Source organism: Malus sylvestris, chromosome 17, assembly GCF_916048215.2.
Source record: "Malus sylvestris chromosome 17, drMalSylv7.2, whole genome shotgun sequence".
NCBI classification, from domain to species: domain Eukaryota; kingdom Viridiplantae; phylum Streptophyta; class Magnoliopsida; order Rosales; family Rosaceae; genus Malus; species Malus sylvestris.
This window is the reverse complement of record NC_062276.1, coordinates 8,787,457-8,809,589: the sequence shown is the minus strand read 5'-3', so window position 1 is coordinate 8,809,589 and position 22,133 is coordinate 8,787,457. Positions and strand designations below refer to the sequence as shown.

General features: G+C 38.4%; 4 protein-coding genes and 1 long non-coding RNA gene across 7 annotated transcripts; 3 read left to right on the top strand and 2 right to left on the bottom strand.

Annotated features, from left to right (window-relative positions):
• Positions 1–8,012: 8,012 nt before the first annotated feature.
• On the top strand, positions 8,013–11,906 carry LOC126612326 (chromatin remodeling protein EBS-like). Its single transcript, XM_050280719.1, has 5 exons — positions 8,013–8,461; positions 8,780–9,122; positions 9,245–9,313; positions 10,407–10,545; positions 11,131–11,906. Exons 1-5 carry the CDS (start codon positions 8,389–8,391, stop codon positions 11,155–11,157), a joined length of 651 nt encoding a protein of 216 aa, XP_050136676.1. The 5' UTR covers positions 8,013–8,388; the 3' UTR covers positions 11,158–11,906.
• A 1,138-nt stretch (positions 11,907–13,044) lies between these two features.
• LOC126612309 (serine/threonine protein phosphatase 2A 59 kDa regulatory subunit B' gamma isoform-like) lies at positions 13,045–16,641 on the top strand. Of its 2 annotated transcripts, XM_050280700.1 has the most exons (3): positions 13,045–13,350; positions 13,433–14,869; positions 15,797–16,641. In XM_050280700.1, exons 2-3 carry the CDS (start codon positions 13,634–13,636, stop codon positions 16,184–16,186), a joined length of 1,626 nt encoding a protein of 541 aa, XP_050136657.1. In that variant the 5' UTR covers positions 13,045–13,350; positions 13,433–13,633; the 3' UTR covers positions 16,187–16,641. The 2 variants fall into 2 exon arrangements, with proteins under 2 accessions (XP_050136657.1, XP_050136656.1); XM_050280699.1 differs by having other exon boundaries at positions 13,045–14,869.
• A 127-nt stretch (positions 16,642–16,768) lies between these two features.
• On the bottom strand, positions 16,769–18,964 carry LOC126612329 (uncharacterized). Of its 2 annotated transcripts, none has more exons than XM_050280724.1 (2): positions 18,823–18,964; positions 16,769–17,421 (listed from the first exon to the last, which is right to left on the bottom strand). In XM_050280724.1, exon 2 carries the CDS (start codon positions 17,391–17,393, stop codon positions 16,956–16,958), a length of 438 nt encoding a protein of 145 aa, XP_050136681.1. In that variant the 5' UTR covers positions 17,394–17,421; positions 18,823–18,964; the 3' UTR covers positions 16,769–16,955. The 2 variants fall into 2 exon arrangements, with proteins under 2 accessions (XP_050136681.1, XP_050136680.1); XM_050280723.1 differs by having other exon boundaries at positions 16,769–17,418; positions 18,823–18,961.
• Positions 17,264–19,549, top strand: LOC126612337 (uncharacterized). The gene is made up of 2 exons (XR_007619001.1): positions 17,264–17,393; positions 18,805–19,549. It is a non-coding gene; the product is annotated as an uncharacterized LOC126612337 (long non-coding RNA).
• Positions 19,550–19,915: 366 nt separating this feature from the next.
• LOC126612321 (uncharacterized) lies at positions 19,916–22,133 on the bottom strand. The gene is made up of 5 exons (XM_050280713.1): positions 21,636–22,133; positions 21,177–21,301; positions 20,658–20,749; positions 20,426–20,512; positions 19,916–20,322 (listed from the first exon to the last, which is right to left on the bottom strand). Exons 1-5 carry the CDS (start codon positions 21,989–21,991, stop codon positions 20,215–20,217), a joined length of 768 nt encoding a protein of 255 aa, XP_050136670.1. The 5' UTR covers positions 21,992–22,133; the 3' UTR covers positions 19,916–20,214.

Sequence of the window (22,133 nt, the reverse complement as noted above, 5' to 3'; positions counted from 1 at the left end):
ATTTTGGAGCAAGCAATCTTGTTGGGAGTGTTTTCTCGAATGTGAGTAAAGGTTGGGCATGTTTGCTAGTCTACCTTGCCACGAAGCACAGAGGTTGACATACAAGGACTTTCCAATTATCCAGCAGTGGTACTGTTCCTTTACCCTCTTTTCGATTTTTGAGAAAGTAATCGTGTTAGGAGTTTGGCTCTCTAGATTCGGAGGGCGGTGCCTCTTCGATTTTGGAGCAAGCAATCTTGTTGGGAGTGTTTTCTCGAATATGAGTAAAGGTTGGGCATATTTGCTAGTCTACCTTGCCACGAAGCACAGAGGTTGACACACCGGGACTTTCCAATTATCCAGTAGTGGTACTGTTCCTTTACCCTTGTGGGTAATAATATGGTAGCTAGACCTTCAAAATTTATGTGTCTAAACTTTGTTAGTGTTGTTTCTTTGCTATTCTTTTACCCTTCTTGGTCAGAGCGATGTAGTGGGAGCTGCAAGCTTCACGTGTCTCAACTTTGTCAGAGAACTTTGGCAAAGTTATATGTGGTACCCATGAGCTACTGTTGCGTGTGGGAAGTCGGTGATTGAACAGTATGATTCATGTGCTTTCTACTTCGCCAGAAATCTTCGACATAATGCCCATAATTTTCGCAAAGTTGAGTGCGTGTGACAGGTGCTGACAAGGCTGGAAAAGTAGGTGCCTCTTCGATTTCTGAGATCGGCCCTCGTGGTCTCTGAGCAGCCCAGCTTTTGAGAAAGCAAGCCTCTTCGATTTCTGATATCGGCCTTCGTGGTCTTTGAGCAGCCCAGCTTTTGAGAAAGCAAACGCCTTTTCGATTTCTGAGATCGACCCTCGTGGTCTCTGAGCAGCCCAGCTTTTGAGAAAGCGAACGCCTCTTCGATTTCTGAGCAGGCGCCTCTTCGATTTCTGATGCTTCGTCGAGTGCAGATTTTTATAGGGGCTGACATTAAGTTCCAAAGCACACTTGAATATCCACCAGTAGAAGCTCAATTCTTGCACTTATAAGATCTTGATTTGTCCGACCTCTTCTCTCTTCAACACCTTTGAAAATGTCTGGCCCCTCCGACCGTCGTTTTGACTTGAACCTTGTTGAAGAGGCAGCCCCGCCTTCTCCAGACAACATATGGCGCCCATCCTTCGTCTCCCCTACTGGTCCTCTTACCGTTGGGGATTCTGTGATGAAGAATGATATGACCACTGCGGTAGTGGCCATGAACCTTCTCACTCCCAAAGATAATAGAATACTTTCCAAACGGTCTGATGAGTTGGCTGTTAAGGATTCTCTGGCTCTTAGTGTTCAGTGTGCAGGTTCTGTGTCTAATATGGCCCAACGCCTATTTGCTCGAACCCGCCAAGTAGAATCATTGGCGGTTGAAGTGATGAGTCTCAAACAGGAGATTAGAGGGCTCAAGCATGAGAATAAACAGTTGCACCGGCTCGCACATGACTATGCTACAAACATGAAGAGGAAGCTTGACCAGATGAAGGAATCTGATGGTCAGGTTTTACTTGATCATCAGAGATTTATGGGTTTGTTCCAAAGACATTTATTGCCTTCGTCTTCTGGGGCTGTACCGCGTAATGAAGCTCCAAATGATCAACCTCTGATGCCTCCTCATTCTAGGGTTCTGTCCAGTACTGAGGCTCCGAATGATCCCCCTCCGGTGCCTTCTCTTTCTGGGGCTCTACCGACTGCTGAGACTTCTCCTAAGCAACCTTTGTGAAGGTTCCCTCTTGTTTGTTTATTTTGACTCAAGTATATGTACATATTTGTAACTTATCGGGGATATCAATAAATAAGCTTTCCTTCATTTCAACGTATTGTGTTAAATACACCAAAGCCTTCTTCGCTAAGTTCATTGAATTTTCTTTTGTTGAAGCTTGTATGTTGAAGCTTTGTGAGTGGAGCATGTAGGTTGAGGTAGTGTTCCCTTAATTTCCCGAGTGAGGAAAACTTCTCGGTTGGAGACTTGGAAAATCCAAGTTACTGAGTGGGATCAGCTATATGAATCTTAGAACGCCATTGTGTTCTGTCCTGTGTCATGTCCTCCGTTAGATCCAAGTACTCTAAGTCTTTTCTTAAGGTCTCTTCCAAAGTTTTCCTAGGTCTTCCTCTACCCCTTCGGCCCTGAACCTCTGTCCCATAGTCGCATATTCTAATCGGAGCGTCAGTAGGCCTTCTTTGCACATGTCCAAACAACCGTAACCGATTTTCTCTCATCTTTCCTTCAATTTCGGCTACTCCTACTTTACCCCGGATATCCTCATTCCTAATCTTATCCTTTCTCGTGTGCCCACACATCCAACGAAGCATCCTCATCTCCGCTACACCCATTTTGTGTACGTGTTGATGCTTCACCGCCCAACATTCTGTGCCATACAGCATCGCCGGCCTTATTGCCGTCCTATAAAATTTTCCCTTGAGCTTCAGTGGCATACGACGGTCACACAACACGCCGGATGCACTCTTCCACTTCATCCATCCAGCTTGTATTCTATGGTTGAGATCTCCATCTAATTCTCCGTTCTTTTGCAAGATAGGTCCTAGGTAACGAAAACGGTCGCTCTTTGGTATTTCTTGATCTCCGATCCTCACCCCTAACTCATTTTGGCCCCCATTTGCACTGAACTTGCACTCCATATATTCTGTCTTTGATCGGCTTAGGCGATGACCTTTAGATTCCAACACTTCTCTCCAAAGGTTAAGCTTTGCATTTACCCCTTCCTGAGTTTCATCTATCAAAACTATATCGTCTGCGAAATGCATACACCAAGGAATATCATCTTGAATATGTCCTGTTAACTCATCCATTACCAACGCAAAAAGGTAAGGACTTAAGGATGAGCCTTGATGTAATCCTACAGTTATGGGAAAACTTTCGGTTTGTCCTTCATGAGTTCTTACGGCAGTCTTTGCTCCTTCATACATATCCTGTATAGCTTGGATATATGCTACTCGTACTCATTTCTTCTCTAAAATCCTCCAAAGAATGTCTCTTGGGACCCTATCATACGCTTTTTCCAAATCTATAAAGACCATGTGTAAATCCTTTAAGAAAAGCTTCTAATCTGCGAGAAAAAAATATGATGGATTGAGACTGGAGAACGAGACAAAGGGAGGGAGCTAGAGCTTGGGTTGGATTAGAAGATGAACCAGCTGCTTGCATGGGTTGGAGAAGAAGATGGCGAGCCGACATACCTGTTCGTCAAGAAGCAAATGCGCAAAGAGGTAAGAGAACATGAGCGTCTTTTTGGTTTAAGCTCTCCCGGATTAATTATACATAGCTTTTTGGGGTTGGGGTGGGGATTAATATGCGGGTGTCAACCGCACTATTTTGGACTGGCCAAATAGCTAAGCGGGCGACTATTTAAGACTTAAGATCTCGTTTGGCAGCTCAGACTGTACTGACTATTTCAGTCGGATAGGATAATTTGTCATCGGATAGTGCTGACTATTTAGTCAAGCGTGCTGACTATTTAATCGGGCGTTTGGTGCAGGTCCGGATTAAAAACTCAATTCATCAAAGATTATCATGTTCATTTACTTCCTCAAAAGGAGATTGAAGAACATTTATGGCACTGAGTTTCACAATTTAAAACTAGCAAGAGAGATGGAAAAAGAGTCAGCTTGATTTTGTTTTCAGCGACCTGACTAATTAATACCGACGATTTGGAGTGTATAAGTTATCCGGCGTACGTCGTATAAAATAGGCCGAACCGCATAAATAATCCGGTGCTAATTTATACGGAATGACACCAAACACCGGATAGTATTAAATAATACTATCCAATGTGTTATTTGGCATGCCAAACACAAAGTGTACCAAACAACAAGCTCTGTACTATTAGCCATATCCGGTGCTTAATGCGGTGTGCCAAACGATGCTTTATTTTATTGTTTCCCTTGGTTTGATTCATTGACATTATTTTGTGAAAGTAGTTCATTTTTTTTTCTTTCTGAAAAACATGAAATTTTATTGAATGAGAAAGACCCAACACAATGACATTAAACCAACCCAATAAATTGGAGATAGTTATTTAAAGGCCAATTGCCGCCGTCGCCACCACCCTACCAGAGGCCACAAGAATAGCCGTCCTAAGAATAACCAATCAAATTTCGCCACCAAAACGTCACACCAAAGAAGAGCCAATAGATCTTAACCACCAATGCAAGCACCTGCAAGTAGAGCCAAAAACCAACAAGCTTGGCACCCAATTTTTAGCATGCCGGTTGGGTTCCACAAAGGTAGCGCAACACAAATTTTTCCAACCCGCAACCAAAGGTTGTCCCAGCCAGAATTCACCACCAAAATCGCTACAGTATAAGTGAACCACTAGAAACTAAACCACCATCACATACTCCTGTAAATAGAAACAAAAATAAAAACAGGTGAAAAGAAAATGGGGGCAAAAGGCGCATCTAAAGCACGCTCGCTTTGGACTAGGACACAACACGCTTAGCCATGATATTCCTTGCAAGCCAGTAGGAAGAGGAGCGATGAAGGGAGAACTAGATTTGACACTCAATAAAGAAATCACTTTATTTAAGCGACCAAAAGTAGGTGAACCCTCTTATAATTTAAGGTTGCAAACTTATAAAAGATTAAACATGAACTGTCAACTCGAAGCTTCCGTACTAGAATAGAGAGCGAGTGTAAAACAAGAGAGAGGATCATCGCTGGATCATCTTTATGAGGATTTCGGAGATTCTCTAATCACATTCGTATATCGCACGATGTATGATGAACAAATATGATATGAAGATCCTTAAAATTCTCACAAAAAGAATTCAACGAGGATCCTCACTCGTAAAACAAAACCTTTGTGTCTGGTATGGTCCGGTTTTTCATTTTAGTATTGAAGCTTTGGTTCATGTGCACATTAAGAATTATAAATAAAAAAGACACATGAAAGAGAATAAGATAGTAGTATAAAATCATTGACTGCAAAGGCATCATATAGTCCATGTCAACTAAAGAAGATATGAACGCGAAATCGAACGTATGCATAGTTAATTTAGGTGTATTCTACTATTGAACTCTGAGATTTTCTAACAAAATGTACTCGTCTTTTAACATGTTTTTTATTGTGTATGTGATTGATGATATAGAAATGCTACCATCACATGTCACTGACGTGATTTTTCCTATGTTTGTAGTCATATGCTAATAAAATCGCACATTTTATTTCTTGATTTACATTAAACAGAGAACGTACTTATGTGGTAACCACCTAATAACATTAATCTGATGCATCAGTGTCAGAGGATTGATGTTAATTGTACTGCTTGATATCTCCGTTGTTGGTGCATGCACTCAACATATCATTTTCAGATATATAGTTTTGATCCCAATTTTTCAATATCAAGTGTCATTTTGTCAACATTTAGCTCTTATATAGTGATGAATTTACCCTATATTCTAATATATAACAGATCTTGAATCTAAATCCGAGTCATGTTTATTAAATTAATACGTGCCTAATAAGAATACATGGTTTTTCCATGCATGCATGCATGCATGATTTTGGTAAAAGGGTAGTGTGATTCACTCTTTTTTACCTCTTTAATTCACTTCTGTTAATTTCATTGATTTTCTTTAATTCATTTGATCTGACGGTTTAAAATTAAGAAAGATGCATGTGTGAGAGGTAAAAATATGTGCGGGGATAACACGACCTTTAAAAAAAATATCTATTTTGAATGAAGAAGTTGTTCGCATTCTCTCGCACATATTCATATTGAAGTGATAGAATTGCGAGGCCGTTAGATTATAGAAGTAAGAAGAACAATAGAAATAATAAGAACACCGCTATTGAGGATAATGTTTATGTGTGTGTGTATATATATATATTTTTTTTTGTTTTTGTCAAACGAAATATTTTGTTAGATTAGATGTTAGATTAGCTACCGATGAGGTTTGAACCTAGGCTATCATGCAAGGGCTTAACACATTTCTACCACTGTGGTAAATGGCCACTTTCAATGTTTATCTATATATGGAATACTTGTTATGTATTATTATGAGGGAATTATTATTAGCACTCAAAAAATCTCATTTTGCATTCCAAACTTTCTAGAATTAGAAAGAAAAATACATGTGTGAGGAGTGTATAATAAATTTTTTGAAGTGCTAATAACAGTTCCCTTATTACAATTGCATTTAAATTATATTATATGTATTTATTTTATTACTATACTAAAAGTAAGACATATTAATCGTATCGTCTACTTATTTTATAGCATATAAAAACGTATAACACATGATAAGTATTCCAAGTATACATACAAGATTTTTTGGTTTATCTGGAGCGCTGTCACGTCATCTTACAATTCCACTTATAAATCTCTCTACTACGCAAGTGTTTGTTTGATAGTTATCTGGTTTTTGGCTTGTACTTTTTATTTGATGTGTTTTCATAATCAGGTAAAATACATGGTGAAAATGAAAGATAAAGAAGAGTGAGGAAATATGATGAGAGAGACGCAGAATAAATGTACAAGGAAAGGTACACAAACACAAAACTATGCAAAAAACAATTTTAAGTTGTTTAATTTCACTTTCAAAAATTTGTTTCGTTAATTCTTCTTTATTTCTTTCACTTTCTCTCACTACCCGTCTTCATCCTTCCTTTTTTCCATTATATTTTCTTCGTATCACAAAAATTTGAAAACCCAACACCAAATGTAAGAGACGATCGAGCCTTAAATAATTGCTGTAGGTGAGAAAAGAGTAGGTCGTTGAACGAAAAGTAACAAAAGTTTGAGAAGTGTGTGCTCACCTAATCTGCTAATTTAAACTATGTTCGCTTGTGCTAGGTTTCTCATTCCCTTCTCTGCAAGGAATGAAAATGTCTCCATACATCAATTTGATCAGTAACGGCTGGTTTGAGATTATTAGAAATATTTGAAACTTAATATTAAAATTCAAATGCTTTTGGGAAAATAGTTAAAAGTATTTCTTGAAAAAAAAACATTATTGAAAAAGCGCTTTTATAACTTTAGAAGCAATTTAAGATTTTCTGAAAAAACATAATTTTTAATTAACTGAAAATACTTACTCATTCAAAAAAGCATTCTCAAACATGCTCTAATTTATAATAACACATGATAATAATGAAATTTATTTAAAGTGACTATTTGCTTAGTTGTAAGCCTTAAATGTTAAAATCTGCATTTTTAATTTTCTTGAACAAACAATATTATCTACATTATGCGGAAATGGGGTGGGCTTAGCCTCATAAAGACTAACAATAATGTGGTTTAAATTTGCATTTGGAGAAAATCGAACTTAAGACCTCTCACTTACAAGTGAAGAGAAATAACACTAGACTGTAGTACTAAGTAACAAATGCTAAAATCTAAATTTAAATCTAATAAATTTTGTATTTATCTTGTTTGAAGTGAAATTTGACCTTCAAGCTAAATACAAGAATAGAAAACTGTAAGATTGAAAACCTATCTTATGTTAAATTTTTTTTAAACAAATGATATTATCTACATTAAAAGGAGGAGGTGATTTTAAGTTAATTTTAGAAAAGCTCTCTTGTTCGAACTCATAATTTTATTTTGATAAAAAGATAGCGTCATAATACTATGATCTAGTAATATTCATTTTTATTTGTATGTGCGAAGTTACAAATTCAACTCACATAAATAACTATGCCGTACTGTATTTGTGTTGAGTTAATACATAGTTAGTGGTTGGTCCGTTGTAAATAAAAGGTCATAAAGCCAACTCCCATCAATATTGTTGTATTAAGAAGGATAGAGATAATGACCGTTGATACGTGCGTTAAGGAATTCGATTAGTGTGTGCATGGTTGACGCATTTATGTGTTGAGAGTTGGGGCTTAGCTATTTATGCACACTTGAGTGACTCGTTGAGAGCATACGTTGAATGACCGGTTTGCATCAACACTTGACAGCCACTAGACGATTGTTGATGACATCACTCTTAGTAAGAAAGAAAAATAAAAGCAAAGACATAATTTTGTTTTAGTAATATAAAATGGGCATCAATGTATGCAAGAATGGATGATGATGGTGGTGATGAATGAATGATACATGATGCTGTTGGCATCCAGTCTGTTCATCCTCGCAATCCGTCCAAGCAAAAGCGCTCTCTCTCTCTCTCTCTCCGACCAAATCTTCTCCTCCCCTCTTTCCCCGTTTGTCCGAACCTTCTAATTTCTAGGGTTTCCGTTTACGCCATTAAACCATCTAAAGCCCTCCATCCAATCCACAAAACCCTAATAGAAATTCCTCACTTAGCTACAACAATCTCGCCTCATTTTTCTCACATTTTCCCTAAATCCAGCTTCCCTGTCTCCGCCGCCATCCGCCTGTCTGAAATCGCAGAAGTTGCAGCTGCTCAACATTCATGGCCAAGACCAAACCTGGAAAAAAGGACCTTGACTCTTACACCATCAAGGGCACCAACAAAATCGTTCGACGTAACTATCCTCTCTCTCTCTGAAAAAAAAACCAAAATTTATTCTCCAATTTTAGCTTCTAAAAACCCGAATTTAAAAAAAAATAAAATTATATCTATGTTTTAGATAGCTAAATTTTCGATCTTTACATATATACATGAAGTTATCTGTAAAACCCAGATTCAAAATTTCAATTTCGAGCTCGGAAATCCAAGACTTGTCATAGTTTTTCAAATTATTGGTGTTAAAGACTCGATTTTTTTGTTAAACAGTTTGTGAAGTTAAGTGTTTCTCTGCTATGTGTGGCATTGATATTTCGATTGATTTTGTACTGGCCAGCTGGTGATTGTGTGTTAATGCGGCCGTCAGACACTGATAAGCCTCCGTATGTGGCACGCGTGGAGAAGCTCGAAGCTGACCACCGCAACAATGTGAAGGTTCGGATTCGATGGTATTATCGGCCTGAGGAATCGATTGGAGGAAGGAGACAGTTCCATGGGGCCAAGGAGCTGTTTTTATCAGACCACTATGATGTGCAGAGTGCACATACTATCGAAGGGAAGTGTACAGTGCACTCCTTCAAGAACTACACTAAGCTTGAGAATGTGGGAGCTGAGGATTACTTCTGTAGGTTTGAGTACAAGGCTTCCACTGGAGGGTTCACACCAGACCGCGTGGCTGTGTAAGCAATGTGTTCTTTTTGTGATGATGATTGATGATGATTGCGCACAGAAACACACATGTAATACTTGATTGGTGATGATTGGTTTTTGAAATTATGCTGTTCTGGTTATTGTTTTGAAGGTATTGTAAATGTGAGATGCCATACAATCCGGACGACCTTATGGTGCAATGCGAGGGATGCAAGGACTGGTAAATGCACACCACTCCCTTGTTTTGTGCTTGGTATTGTTCATCCATTTCAAAGTTTGTATGCATTTTGTTTCACTAAACATCGGATCTTTATTCATTTTTCTTTTTAGAAGCTCTCTTGATTAGTGGTTGTGTAGAATAGAAAATGGAAATTGTGACTGCTAGTGCCATATGATTCCATTTGTAGAAGGTGATGATTGTTAAATTCATTTACTACTTAGGTGTTGCAGATGATGAGGTGTTTGTCAAAATTTCAGATTGCTCAATTGCAAACACATTCAGTTTATTTATTGTATGGGAGTTAGTGTAGCATGTGGAATGGTATATGAAGAGTTTTAATTCATAGTAATTCGGGTATTTTTGACCATATTTGGGTTTCAGACCATATACACTGGCTCAATCTCAGTAATCCTCAACACTTGGAATTTATTTCTCTTTTCTTAACCGTTGTGTATTGTGAGTGGGGGCTCATTTGATTTCCTTTTGTACCTTATTTCCGGTAATATCAGACCTTCTAATTTTCCAAATTTAAGGAAATAAATATCTGCTTATGCTTAACATAGTATGTGTCTACTGCACAAGGTCTTCTTTTGGTTTATTAAGTTTGATAGTTATTTGGTGGATGCTTGAGAACTTGATCTTAGGAAGGTATTAAATCTGATCGTAATGGATATTATTCTCGGTTTTAGAATATGGAACTGTTGTGGAAAAAATATGACAATATCTATATCAACAGAAATTGAATTGAAAATTGAACTGGTCCCATATGATTCTCATATTTTTGTTTTGAAGCTTTACTTACGATACTTTTGTATGAGCCTGTTATATTACTCGAGCAATATAAGATCAGATGAAGTGCACTGTCAACAAAATAGTAGTTGGTTGCTGTTAAGCAACTCTTCAAAGATAGTGGAATATTTATTTTGGACAGGTGGATTTTAGGTCCACGATCTATCCAATGGAGTTTTTTACTGTCAAAATGCCTTTGCCTCGACAACATAATTAAGTGTTGGTGTTTTCAATTAAACTAACAATGGCATTGTATACATGGTAATAACAGATATGCTTCGTGTGTTGCATTCATAATTTGCAGGTTTCATCCCTCGTGTATGGGTATGACAATTGAAGATGCAAAAAAGTTGGAGCACTTTTTATGTTCTGACTGCTCATCTGATGATGATGCCAAAAGATCCTTGAACACATTTCCAGTATCACCATCTGTTGAGGCTAAGGTAAGAAATCTGTGTGTTCTATTTATCCAATTTCAAAAGGTTCTTGAATGTATCGCAGTAACACCACTTGTCCAGACTAAGAGAATTTGTGTGTCTTTGTTTCTTTTGTCACTATTTTACTCAAAGAATTATAGCGAATCTTTATGACTTAAATTCCTTGTCAGTATTTATGCCTTAGTTAATGCAGATTGAAAATTGGTATGCTGGAGACGTTGTCTTTACCTAAAACACTTGGTTTTCCTTAACCAACATTGTTAGATGATTTAATGACAACCTATGGAATAAATAGTGGATAAGGAAAACTTTAAAAGTTTTGAGAGAGAGAGAGAGAGAGAGAGAGAGAGGTCTTATGGATAGTGATTATGATACCGTGTCAACTAGTGGAATTAATTTTAGGCAATGCTGTTTAAGTGGCACGTTATTATAGTTATCCGAGGCCTTAACCAGAGCATTATGTAAACACTTTTGACTGTTCTGAGGTAATTTTGTTGAGCTCATATCAACATCATCCTATTGCTTTCCTTTCAGTGAAGGATCATGTCTTTTTAACAATGATATTGTGTTCTGTTTTGAATTTTGTTCTAGGCGGAGCCAAAGCGCAGGAAGAGGTGACCTGTTGATTCAGATGCTTGGTGAGGAGGTATCCAGACTTCTTTGGCATTAGCTCCTGTGTTGTGTGTTGTGGAAATGTACAGTGCAGAGAAGATACTGTGCTTGCACAATCCAAAGGCTTTTTTTAGTTTTTGAATGTTTGTATGTGTGCTAGACTTAGGCAATGAGTTTGTGTTCTGTGTTGCCCTTGCAAGACATGAAAATCATATTTGAGCACAGAGAAAATGAGAACACATCAAACCAAACATTTAGGAGGAACTTTGGATTTGTGGTGATGTGTTTATTGCTGGCATTACTTAGTACTGCATGCAACGGCAGCTGTTTTAGTTTCTTGTGTTTTTTAATCCCCACCCTCCCCCTGGTGTTTCACTGTCCTTTCCGTCGTTGGGCATGAGAAAGAGTAGGGCTGCATATGTTGATCACAGGCACGGTGAGTGCAGTTTCAGGAGTAACTGGAACAACCCCATTTGGCGTAACCGGTGGGTTTTGTCTTTGTAAACACTCAGTTGCCACTGGGTTGGTCTTACTGGCTGGTGGAGCTGGGCTCCATTCCATCAGATTGCTTTTCTCCCTGCCTCGTGCTATTTTCCCCACAGGATCGACCATCAACAAAGACATGTGAATGTACCACGGGTTTGAGGATCATGTATTGTCATTATCATAACTGCGGGTTTTGTCGACCTCTATGATTAACTGGTGCTGTATGTTATTTGTGCATGTCAGGTTTTTGAAGAATCATATTTTCCGGATTCGCGTCGAGTCACATCTTTTGGTACAAATCTCTAGCCTTTAGTATTACCATGTTTTAGCACCATGGTACACATATTCACCTAAAATCTCTCTCTCTCTCTCCCCTCCCCCTCCAAATAGAAGACAGAGTCATGAGATGTCTAAGAGGCCGTCTTGACCTAACTTGGCCAGCAAAGCTCATGATTAAGTCTCTTATCTTGCCCAATCAAGCTATATATATACCCTGTTTATACTAAATATTTGTTCATTGTACTCAAACTAACAAGTTATGTTGGTTTTAATGTTCGTCTTTTAACTACTAATTTGTTAGACCTAACTTGTTCTTTTGCATTTTCCCAATATTTGTTTAAGAAAAATGAAAAAGAAATTGGTAACTTAAAAATTGGGGAATCCTTGAAAAGTAGAAATAGTTCAATAAAAAAAGGGAAGAGGATGAGGTATAAATTCCACATCTTTCAACACAAAATTGATGAGATGGTGGAAAATATGTGGCGGTGGATGTCACTGACTTAATGCCATACAGTCTTCCTTTTCCATTAGCGCAATCTTGTGCACGTTTGCAGCTTGTATGATTTGAAAAAGTGATTCACTTTTACTCATATACACGTGATTATTTCAACTATTTGGGGGCAATAGTTTCTTGGTTTGGATAAGACATTTAGTTCGTGTCGCTAGATCTAGGAGAAAAAACGTTTGATGGAATAATTTTTTAGATGTATTGTCGCATCCCCAAGGATTGGGTACACTTTTTACAGGTTAGTGGAAATACATGATAAGAGTCTTTTACCTTGTTTAATCTAGTTAGACCGTATGATGGTAACGAGATTTTAGTTCGACCACTTCATATTAAATCTTTACATCCAACTTGTCTTTGACGAGAAAGACTTGGGTAAGGGTTTTCGACCACTTTATGTGTAGGATAACTTTCGCAAAAATATGAGATCTCCTACTTTTGTTCCACTCTACTTCACCCTTTCTCATATGTAAGAGTTGTCATAATCAAACAATCATACTGAAGTTATTCTCGTCATTATTTTCTTTCACTTTATAAATTTTTTTTTTCTTCTTCAAATTTTAGACAGAATAATTTAAAATACAGGTTAAACGGTTAAGGGACGTTTGTGTAGCAACAAAATAAGCCACGCGTTCCAAATTCCTTGTTTTTCTTCGACTTTCGTTTTCTTCATCGAAATGTAGAGGCTCCACTGTATTTAGTAACCAGACAATTTCCTTTCCATTTTTTTAAATTCAAACTTTTGATTCTTTTCACTTTAGCCTTTTGCCTCTCTCTCTTCAAATTAGGTGCCCAATTAGATTTAATTAGGGTTTTGTCAAGCTGAAGACCCGACTTCCAGACTTCCTGCTCGGATTTTTGTAGGTCTTCCTTCACATTTTCTGTCGTTTTCTCGCACTTTCTCGGATCCCTTTGATTACGCAGCCGATGTAAGTCAATTTTAATTGCGTATCTCTTCAATCTGTTCAAAACCCACAAGTTTTTTTCCCTTCAATTTGAATTCTTTGTCAGAAATTACGAGGATTTGGTGCCCGGAAGAATCGTCTAGGGCAAGGGCATGTTCGTCTGGTGGGGTTATAATTTCATCTGTCCATAAATTGTGACCTTTCGTGTGGATTGGATTGTTGGGTTTTGAGAATGCAAATTATTTGAATTGGTTTGTGAAAGCTCGATTAGTGTTTACAGAAGTTGAGGGTCAAGGGTTTTGTAGATATGATAAAAAATATATTGGGTAAAATACCTCGGAAACCATCGAAATCATCGCAAAGCGATGCGTATAGTGACGGAGGGGCCAATGGGAATGGCCCCAATCCATCCCACAACTCAAAATCGAGCTCTTCTTCGTCAAAGTCTTCGAATTTGGGTTCAGGCAATTCGCGTTCGAGCAATGGGACTCTTGCCTCACACTCCTCGAGCGCAGTTAAATCAAATCACTCGAAGAAATCAGCTCCCATTGCAACCCAAGTAGGTCCTTTGTTTTCTTTGGGTGCATATGAGCCTCTGCCGAGTTTCAGGGACGTTCCAAGTTCAGAAAGGCAGAATCATTTTATTAAGAAGTTGAACATGTGTTGTGTTGTGTTTGATTTTAATGATCCCTCAAAGAATCTCAAGGAGAAGGATGTCAAGCGGCAGACTTTACTTGAACTTGTTGATTACATTTCATCAGTAACATCAAAGTTCAATGAGGTGGTAATGCAAGAGATTACGAAGATGGTGGCGACCAATCTGTTTCGTACACTTTCGTCTTCCAATCTTGATAACAAGGGTCCTGATATGTATGACCAAGACGAGGAGGACCAGATGTTGGAACCAGCTTGGCCTCATCTTCAGGTTGTGTATGAATTTCTATTAAGATTTGTGGTTTCGCCAGAGACCGATGCTAAGCTAGCTAAAAGATATATTGACCACTCGTTTGTGTTGAAGTTGCTTGGTTTGTTTGACTCTGAGGACCAAAGAGAGAGGGAATACTTAAAGACGATCCTCCATCGCATTTATGGGAAGTTCATGGTGCATCGACCATTCATTAGGAAATCCATCAACAACATCTTCTTTTGGTTCATTTTTGAGACCGAGAAGCACAATGGGATTGCGGAATTGCTTGAAATCTTAGGCAGCATAATCAATGGTTTTGCTTTGCCTTTGAAGGAAGAGCACAAGCTGTTCCTTGTTCGTGCCTTGATTCCTCTTCACAAGCCCAAGTGTGTATCTATGTACCATCAGCAACTCTCATATTGCATCAGTCAGTTTGTGGAGAAAGATGCCAAGTTGGCGGATACAGTGATTCGAGGACTGCTGAAGTATTGGCCCATAACTAATAGTTCAAAGGAAGTTATGTTCCTTGGTGAATTAGAAGAAGTTTTGGAAGCTACCCAGCCATCAGAATTTCAGCGCTGCATGGTCCCCTTGTTTCGTCAAATTGGTCACTGTCTCAACAGCTCACATTTTCAGGTACTTTTCAATTAATGTCTTTATCTTTTACTGGCTTTGACTGTGTATGTATATAGATACAGTGTGTACTGTTTTTATCAATTCTGTTTTATTCTTTATTTTATTGTGCGCTTATACTTCTGATGGATGTCCATTTTCAATATCTTTCTTCCAGTGAAACGTTTGTAAACATGATGTATTTTATAGATTCTCATATGGCTGTTACCTTTTCAACTAGCCACCTAGTTGGTTTTATGAGATGTACTAGATATATGTTAAAGCTTGGGACTTTTGATGTTTTGTTGGAGATTTTTGTCTTCAACAAATCTGTAAATATTCTGTTTCTTTCATTTCAAATCAAGTTTTTGTGTACTTATTCACAAAATCTCTTTGCATTTTTTATCTGCACCACTTGGTTGAGTGACAATTATAGATTCCCGTTGTCAGAACTGTTGGGTTACTTCAGATTGTGGTTCAGGTTCATTGGAACTGAGGTGATGTGCTAGTTGTCAAAATTAGTTTAGACGAGTTGTCCAAGTTGCACCTTAATATAGTGGTGCATAAATGAACAAGTTCATATTTGCTTTACGAAGTTGTGTAAGTTAAAATTTCCCTTGAGTTGGAGAGCAGTATGGCCGTGGAAGTTTAGAAATCATTTGAAGTTGAGAGCTTTAGGTGTTATTTGTTGGTAAGTTCTGCTGGCGCACAATTTGGGAGGTGGATGGTGATAAGAATTTCTGCTGTTCATATTGATCGGTGGGAATTTCTGACTTAAGCACCTTTTCTTACTTAGATACAGTGCACTTGGTTTTGGCATTAAGGAAACTTAACAGCAAAGGGTTTTGGCGTGCAAGATTTGGTGTATATTCATTACTATGATGTGAAATTTGTATTGTCACTTTTGTTTTACTTAATGCGAAGTTTTCTTAACTTGATTTCCATTGGCAGGTAGCTGAACGTGCATTGTTTTTGTGGAATAACGATCACATAAGAAATTTGATTACACAGAATCGCCAAGTGATTCTGCCAATAATCTTCCCAGCTCTGGAGAAAAACACACGAAGTCATTGGAATCAAGCTGTTCAGAGTTTGACATTGAATGTGAAAAAGATATTCTCAGATGTTGATCAAGAACTCTTCGATGAGTGCTTGGTTGGCTTCCAAGAAGATGAATCCAAAGAGAAAGAAACACAGGAGAAACGTGAATCAACGTGGAAACGCTTGGAAGATGTGGCTGCTTCCAAGGCTTTGGGCAATGAGGCTGTGCTTGTCTCAAGATTTGCTTCCTCCGTTGCCATTGCTACTAACCCAAAACCACGGGCATCTTCAGGTAGTTGAGTTGAGACCCTCGCAACTCACAGATTCTGTTTGCCTAATCAGTGATAATCGGAGGAAAGTGAGTTGGACCCAACCTCACTTCTCTTTGGCTTGTTGTAACTCTATGCTGATAAACGCGAAGGCGGGGTATTGTGGACTTCACAATTGCTCCTAGTTCACTCTTTCCTTTTGTACCCGTCAGCCAGGGAGGTATGTAATATAAAGGTTTGTTATAGGGATGTGTGCTTATTACTTACTAGAATTCATGATAAAATTTGCTGTATAATGGTGAGAAAAGTTTACATTTTTCTGGTTTTGTTTCAACCCAAGCAACGTTTTCTCTCGGAAATTGGTTGTAATCCTTAGTCCGGTGCATTCCTAGAGCTGTAGGCTTGATACTTCTTTCGGAAATCTGTACTTTATCATGCCAGAAATGGAAGATTTTGTTGTTCAATAAGAAATTATTCTATGCCGGATCTTCGTTGCTGTGGTTTCTGCTTTCTATTCTCTTATAATACGCTTCGCGCCAAATGGCGGAGATTTGCAGCCCAATGGTGTCCTCGGCGAAGCATAGTTTTGTGCATCAGGGATCACCAGAAGAAATGTCAAAATCTTGTTTAAGCTGTCATGAACTTGATGCATAAAAACATCTTTGCAGTTCATATGAAAATGGTACTATCAACTACAAAAAAAGAAAAGAAAGAGAGGTTATACCGCCTCTGGTAAAATAATGAGAAGCAACAAGCCTAAGGAGCATGTATATCATGTCAAAATACATTACGCAAGTCGACTAATCATCGCCAAAGGCTCGGAAACTGTAACGCTCTTGGTAAGGACCGTTGAACCAGAGGTCAGCCTCCAACCACTTGGGGTAACGAATAAGATCCCCAGCCACGAATTGCATGTACTGCCGGCTGCCTTCGGGCACGACTCTCACCTCTCCTTCCTCAATGTAAACCAGCTGGTCGACCTGCCAGTCCCACGGCAGCTTGCACTTGCCCGTCTTCCACATTGACCATCTGGAGACTCCAAGCTCCGCTAGTCTCTCCTGTGACACCTTTCTCTCGACTCTCACTTGGTACAATTCCTCCAGAGGTTTCTCTATCCGCATTGCCTTCAATTTCATACCACGATGTTGCCCGTTAGTACTGCTGCGCTCGCTCCAATCTTTGCCGCTTCTTCTGACTGAGATTGAGCAGAAAGTTGGGGCCATGATCACACTTGCCATGTTTACAGCAGTGGCTTATTCTGCCCTGCTAGGAGTTGAAAACAATGAGGCATTGCACAAGTATTCACCAAAGAGAAAAACCAACACCATGATCTCTGAATTTAACACAGGGTAGTGATTTTCACATTTGCGTTATCCCCTTCTGTACTCCTCCCCTTGTTCACGTCCCTTGATTCTTGTTTGATTTATTCGACCCAAATCCTCAAAAGAAACAAGGGAGTGCCAGGGGAGAAGAAAAAGGAGTGAGAAATTGCTTCATGTAACTTATTCGCTCTAGGTAGCCAAATCCCAAATGCAAAGCAGTACAAATAACAACAGTGATTTTAGCGGGAGAAATGACTTCCGCACAACCTCGACTATAAACCCTAACCTTCCAAGCTAACGATGTGGGTTCGATTCCCGCTACCCATTTTTAGATTTTTATTATTTTATAAAAAAATTTAGAGTCAATTGTAGTAATAGTCCCTCAACTTTAATCAAATTGAAGCAATAGTCCATTCCATTACCATTGGTCCCTCAACTTATCAAAATATGTAGTTATAGTCATTTTCATCAATTTCATCAATTTCATCAAAATTTTGTCAAAATAAGTTATGTTGGAATAACCATTTATATAATTAGGTTCCCTCAACTCATCAAAGTGTGTAATTATGGTCATTTCAACTACGTCAAAATTTTTGTCAAAACGAGTTATGATGGAAGAACCATTGCTAAATTGGGTTAAAGTTAAAGGATCATTTCTCTAGTTGAATTATAGTTAAAGGACTAATGATAATGAATTTTTAGTTGAGGGACCATAGCTGCACTTTTTGATGAATTGAGGGACCAATGGTAATGAATTTTTAGTTGAATGACCATTACTCCAATTGAATTAAAGTTAAATATCGTAACTACAATTTACTCAAAACTTTATGAATATCATTAATGTAATTCATCATTGACTTGAATACGGAACTCCGGAATAAATGACTTCCGCACGCTCTTTTTCTCCTTTTCCGTACCCATGTTTATTTTTGTCTATGTTTCTACTCTGACTTATTCAATTCAAAGACCGGAAATAAGTAAGAACGTGCATATGGAAAAAAAACGTGTGCGCGGAAATCACTTCCATTTACTTTTGCTCAGAAATTCTTAGTGAACCACTTGGACAAACTCCCTATATCCCTAACCCCACATTTCAAACAAATTATACATCTTTGACTCACAAATTGTTTTTTCTTACACCCCCAGCAAGCAAAAACCTTCAAAAAAATGAACCCAGCAAGGATTTATTGGGTCATCTAATTCATACATATTTCTGAGTTTTCGAATCAAGATTTTCATCTCCTTTCCCACCCCAAACGAGTAGAAGAGAACCCAGAAACCATTAGAGGAAAAAGAAGCTTAAATTTGGAAAGTAAATCAGCAGAAGCAAGTTATGGGATTTTACCTGTTGAAATTGAACCTTCAAATTCAGAGGAGAAGAGTGAGAGAGACTGAGAAGAGACAGAACTCTGAAACTAAAACCCTAACGCTCCTCCAAGGTTTATCCAATAGCCCAATTATTTGCTGCAGTTTACAAGGACTTTGAGCGAGTCACTCGCCCGTGACCTGTTTGCCTCACCCACAGTTAACCGGTAACCGGATGTTTCATTTACCTTGCTTTTCTTTTTCTTTTTAGGAAAATGAAAAGGGAAAAGAAGTTAGTTTTGTGTCCAGCCTGGGACGGATAGATTTATTAGGAGAGAATTTTCAATGTGTTTAAAACACGTGGCGAAAAATCACATTTCATATTATAATTAAGTATCTCTTCAATTATATGATGGCATGTGGTCGGACATATTGAAAAATTTCTCATTTTTAGGACGTTAAACACCATGATGAGATGACATGCTTTTAAGTGTGAGATGAGCAAGTGAGAGGAATTGGTTTTGTACATAGTTTTCGGAAGGTGATGATGTTTCTTTGCTTCAGCTTCAATCCATCAATGGGTTGTTTCAGAGCACAAAGGAGGGCTCAGTACTTGCTCATGGAAGAAGTGCAAGAGCTCGAAGATGCCTCTGCTCGCAGACTCAATTCCCTCCCTCAACAACTCAGGTGCCCTTTTATTAAAGTTCCAGATTTCATTTATGTGTTTTGTGTTTATTAGTCCGACTATAAAACAAACATTTATTGTCTATTAAACAATCCACTATGAATATGTTGTCGCTAATCTATCGCTAATATAATCGCAAACAAAACATATTGACATGTTTTTTTTATGAGGACACTGCTTGAATGAGTCAGTGGTGCTGGTGGATCATACTCGTTTGAATGTGCTTTTAAAATGACTAAAAGCGCTTTTAGAGAAAATGTTTTTGAGTTCCAAAAGCACTTGAAGTGCTTTCTGTAAAATGCACCAATTATGTGCTTCTTCTAGAAAACACTTTAAGTACTTTTCCAAAATTTACTTGCATCTTTACTAAAGATTCATTCTAAAAACATTTTCACCAAAAACGCTTTCAATCGTTTTAAAAGTACATTCAAACAAGCTGGACCAAGCATGATAACATTTTTGAACCATCATTTATCTTCGGGTCTATTAGATAGTGACTTTAATTACAAACCAAGGAGGAAAACAAGGCTTCTCAAACAAAAGAATACACACAGGCAACTAGTGTTTACTTATACAACACCATGCCCCCAAAAGGAAAGGCAGCTATTATTCATACAACACCTATTTCTATCATTTTCCTTTTTCTCCACCGGTCTGACCACTCTTCAAACTTCGTATCCACAGCCATAAACACCACCAATAGGAACTATTTACATAGATTCAGACAAAAAATAAGCAATAATGTTGTTAATTGGATGTCTTTGGACCCAACATTTTAGCAAGCGCCTTAATAATTGGCTTCTCCTTTATATTTTCGTCCCTTTCCAAGCGCCATTTCTTCGACGTTTTTTCAGCCTGCATTTAGAAGCTCCATGTTAGTTCATGTGCAAGTCAAACATTCAAGCAGAATTAGGTAAGAGAAAAGGAAATCCCATTCAAATGTTACAACTTGACGTACCCAAGCTCTTAAGGGAGCTAGTTCCTCCTGAATCATCTCCAGTTTTGGCTCCATAAGGTCTCTCCCTTTTGTTCGGACGTCTTCACTCTGTTAATATAAATCACAACTTGATGTGAAATTGTCACCAAATAGTAAGAATGTCTTCGCAACTTTCATCAACATATCACGGCAAAAGGATCCCACGTGGTAATTACAAGATTTGCGTATCAAGACATAATATATTTGCACTTACATTTTGCAACTGTAATTTTGAGATGGCCATTCCTAATAGCAAGGTGGCACCACCAAATACTACTGCAGTTGCAACAGCAAATGCCTTCCCAACTACAGAGAAGCAGAAAACGCATCACATTAGGACTTTAGACGGAAACCAAGCAAAGCTCGTGATTCTTACAAAAATATGAGAATATGCGCTCAGGATTGCATTTCAGGGTGCTAAGACAAGCAGCGGAGCTCGGGAATACAAACACAACATAAAAAATGGCAATTCACAATAAGTTGCCAAGATAATATCCAAAGATCATGCATAAAAAGAGTTGTTATTAGTAAGACCGATTTATATGTCAAATGGGGTTGAGCATTATAATAGATTTTAAGAAATAGATATTTTCTTGAGCAAGAAACCTTCTTTCCTTTCCTATACTATCTTGACTGATCATTATTCCTTATGCCTTCACCCGACACGGCCATTATCCCTGTTTTATAAAAACTATCAGGTAACACACACATCTATGAATGAAAATGGATGTACTTTGAGTAAACCCTTCGGCTGCAGCCTTCAACTTTTCAGGATTAATGTGGGTAGTATGCCTGTCTCGACGCAACTCATTAGCCGTCGAGGCTGACAATGAGCTTTCTGATTCCGGCAGTTGCCACCTGCATTCAGCAATGCCATATATTATATAAGCTAGAACAATTCACCATTGGAGAATTCTCTCAAATTCAACACCGAATATAGTATATACTAAATGCCCCTTCATATGCATTCCTCCCGGAGAGTACTTGGTATTCCAATTCCCACGTGAATATGCACAATAAAGCTTCCAAATTTTGCGAATTCATAACAAAATTAAACAAATTTTGAGCATTCTGTAACAAATCAACAAAGTCAAATCCACCAAACAAGTCCAAGAATCTTCAATTTCCCACATTTTCCCAGAGAACAAACACAAAATTGAACAATTGAGAAGTTAAAACAAAAAGGGCAAACCTTTTGGGGCCAAAAGTGACCTGGGGCAGCGACAGGTAAGCCCTCAGAGGGTTGAGAGCCTCGGCGGACACGAAATGGCCGTTCTTGGAATCGGATTCAAGAACCCATTTGGAGGCCGTGTCCAGAGACGACGTCGTTTCGGAAGGTTGGTGGAAGATCTTGGAGGGCAGAGAGTGCCTCAGGACCTCCGGAAGCACGTCGGCTTGCGATTCGTGCTCTGTCGCGGCGGAGGAAGCTTCGGACGGCGATGATGGGAGCTTCTTCTTCTGGGATACGAGGCGGCCCACCGCCTGTTTCGATTCCTGGAGAAAATAGGCTCCCTCTTTCCCGGCTAATCTTCCCGCGAGAAAGCTCATTTCTTTTTGGTTTCCTGTATGCTATTGACTTGGATTTCTCACATTTCACTCGGGCATGTAATATGTCATGCTGGGTTTCTAATTTTTATCATATAGTTTGGTCTTTGCTTGCCAATCAAGTTTAAGGTTACTAATTAAAAAT

What these genes read in the sequence shown, in the direction of transcription:
- LOC126612321 (XM_050280713.1), bottom strand. Translation starts at nt 21,991, where the DNA reads ATGAGCTTTCTCGCGGGAAGATTAGCCGGGAAAGAGGGAGCCTATTTT. An exon ending in AGCCGAAGGGTTTACTCAAA is followed by an intron (nt 20,750 to 21,176) that starts GTACATCCATTT and finishes GCTTCTCTGTAG; the next exon opens with TTGGGAAGGCATTTGCTGTT. An exon ending in TAGCTCCCTTAAGAGCTTGG is followed by an intron (nt 20,323 to 20,425) that starts GTACGTCAAGTT and finishes TTCTAAATGCAG; the next exon opens with GCTGAAAAAACGTCGAAGAA.
- LOC126612309 (XM_050280700.1), top strand. Translation starts at nt 13,634, where the DNA reads ATGATAAAAAATATATTGGGTAAAATACCTCGGAAACCATCGAAATCA. An exon ending in TCAACAGCTCACATTTTCAG is followed by an intron (nt 14,870 to 15,796) that starts GTACTTTTCAAT and finishes TTCCATTGGCAG; the next exon opens with GTAGCTGAACGTGCATTGTT.
- LOC126612329 (XM_050280724.1), bottom strand. Translation starts at nt 17,393, where the DNA reads ATGGCAAGTGTGATCATGGCCCCAACTTTCTGCTCAATCTCAGTCAGA.
- LOC126612326 (XM_050280719.1), top strand. Translation starts at nt 8,389, where the DNA reads ATGGCCAAGACCAAACCTGGAAAAAAGGACCTTGACTCTTACACCATC. An exon ending in CACCAACAAAATCGTTCGAC is followed by an intron (nt 8,462 to 8,779) that starts GTAACTATCCTC and finishes TGTACTGGCCAG; the next exon opens with CTGGTGATTGTGTGTTAATG. An exon ending in CACCATCTGTTGAGGCTAAG is followed by an intron (nt 10,546 to 11,130) that starts GTAAGAAATCTG and finishes ATTTTGTTCTAG; the next exon opens with GCGGAGCCAAAGCGCAGGAA.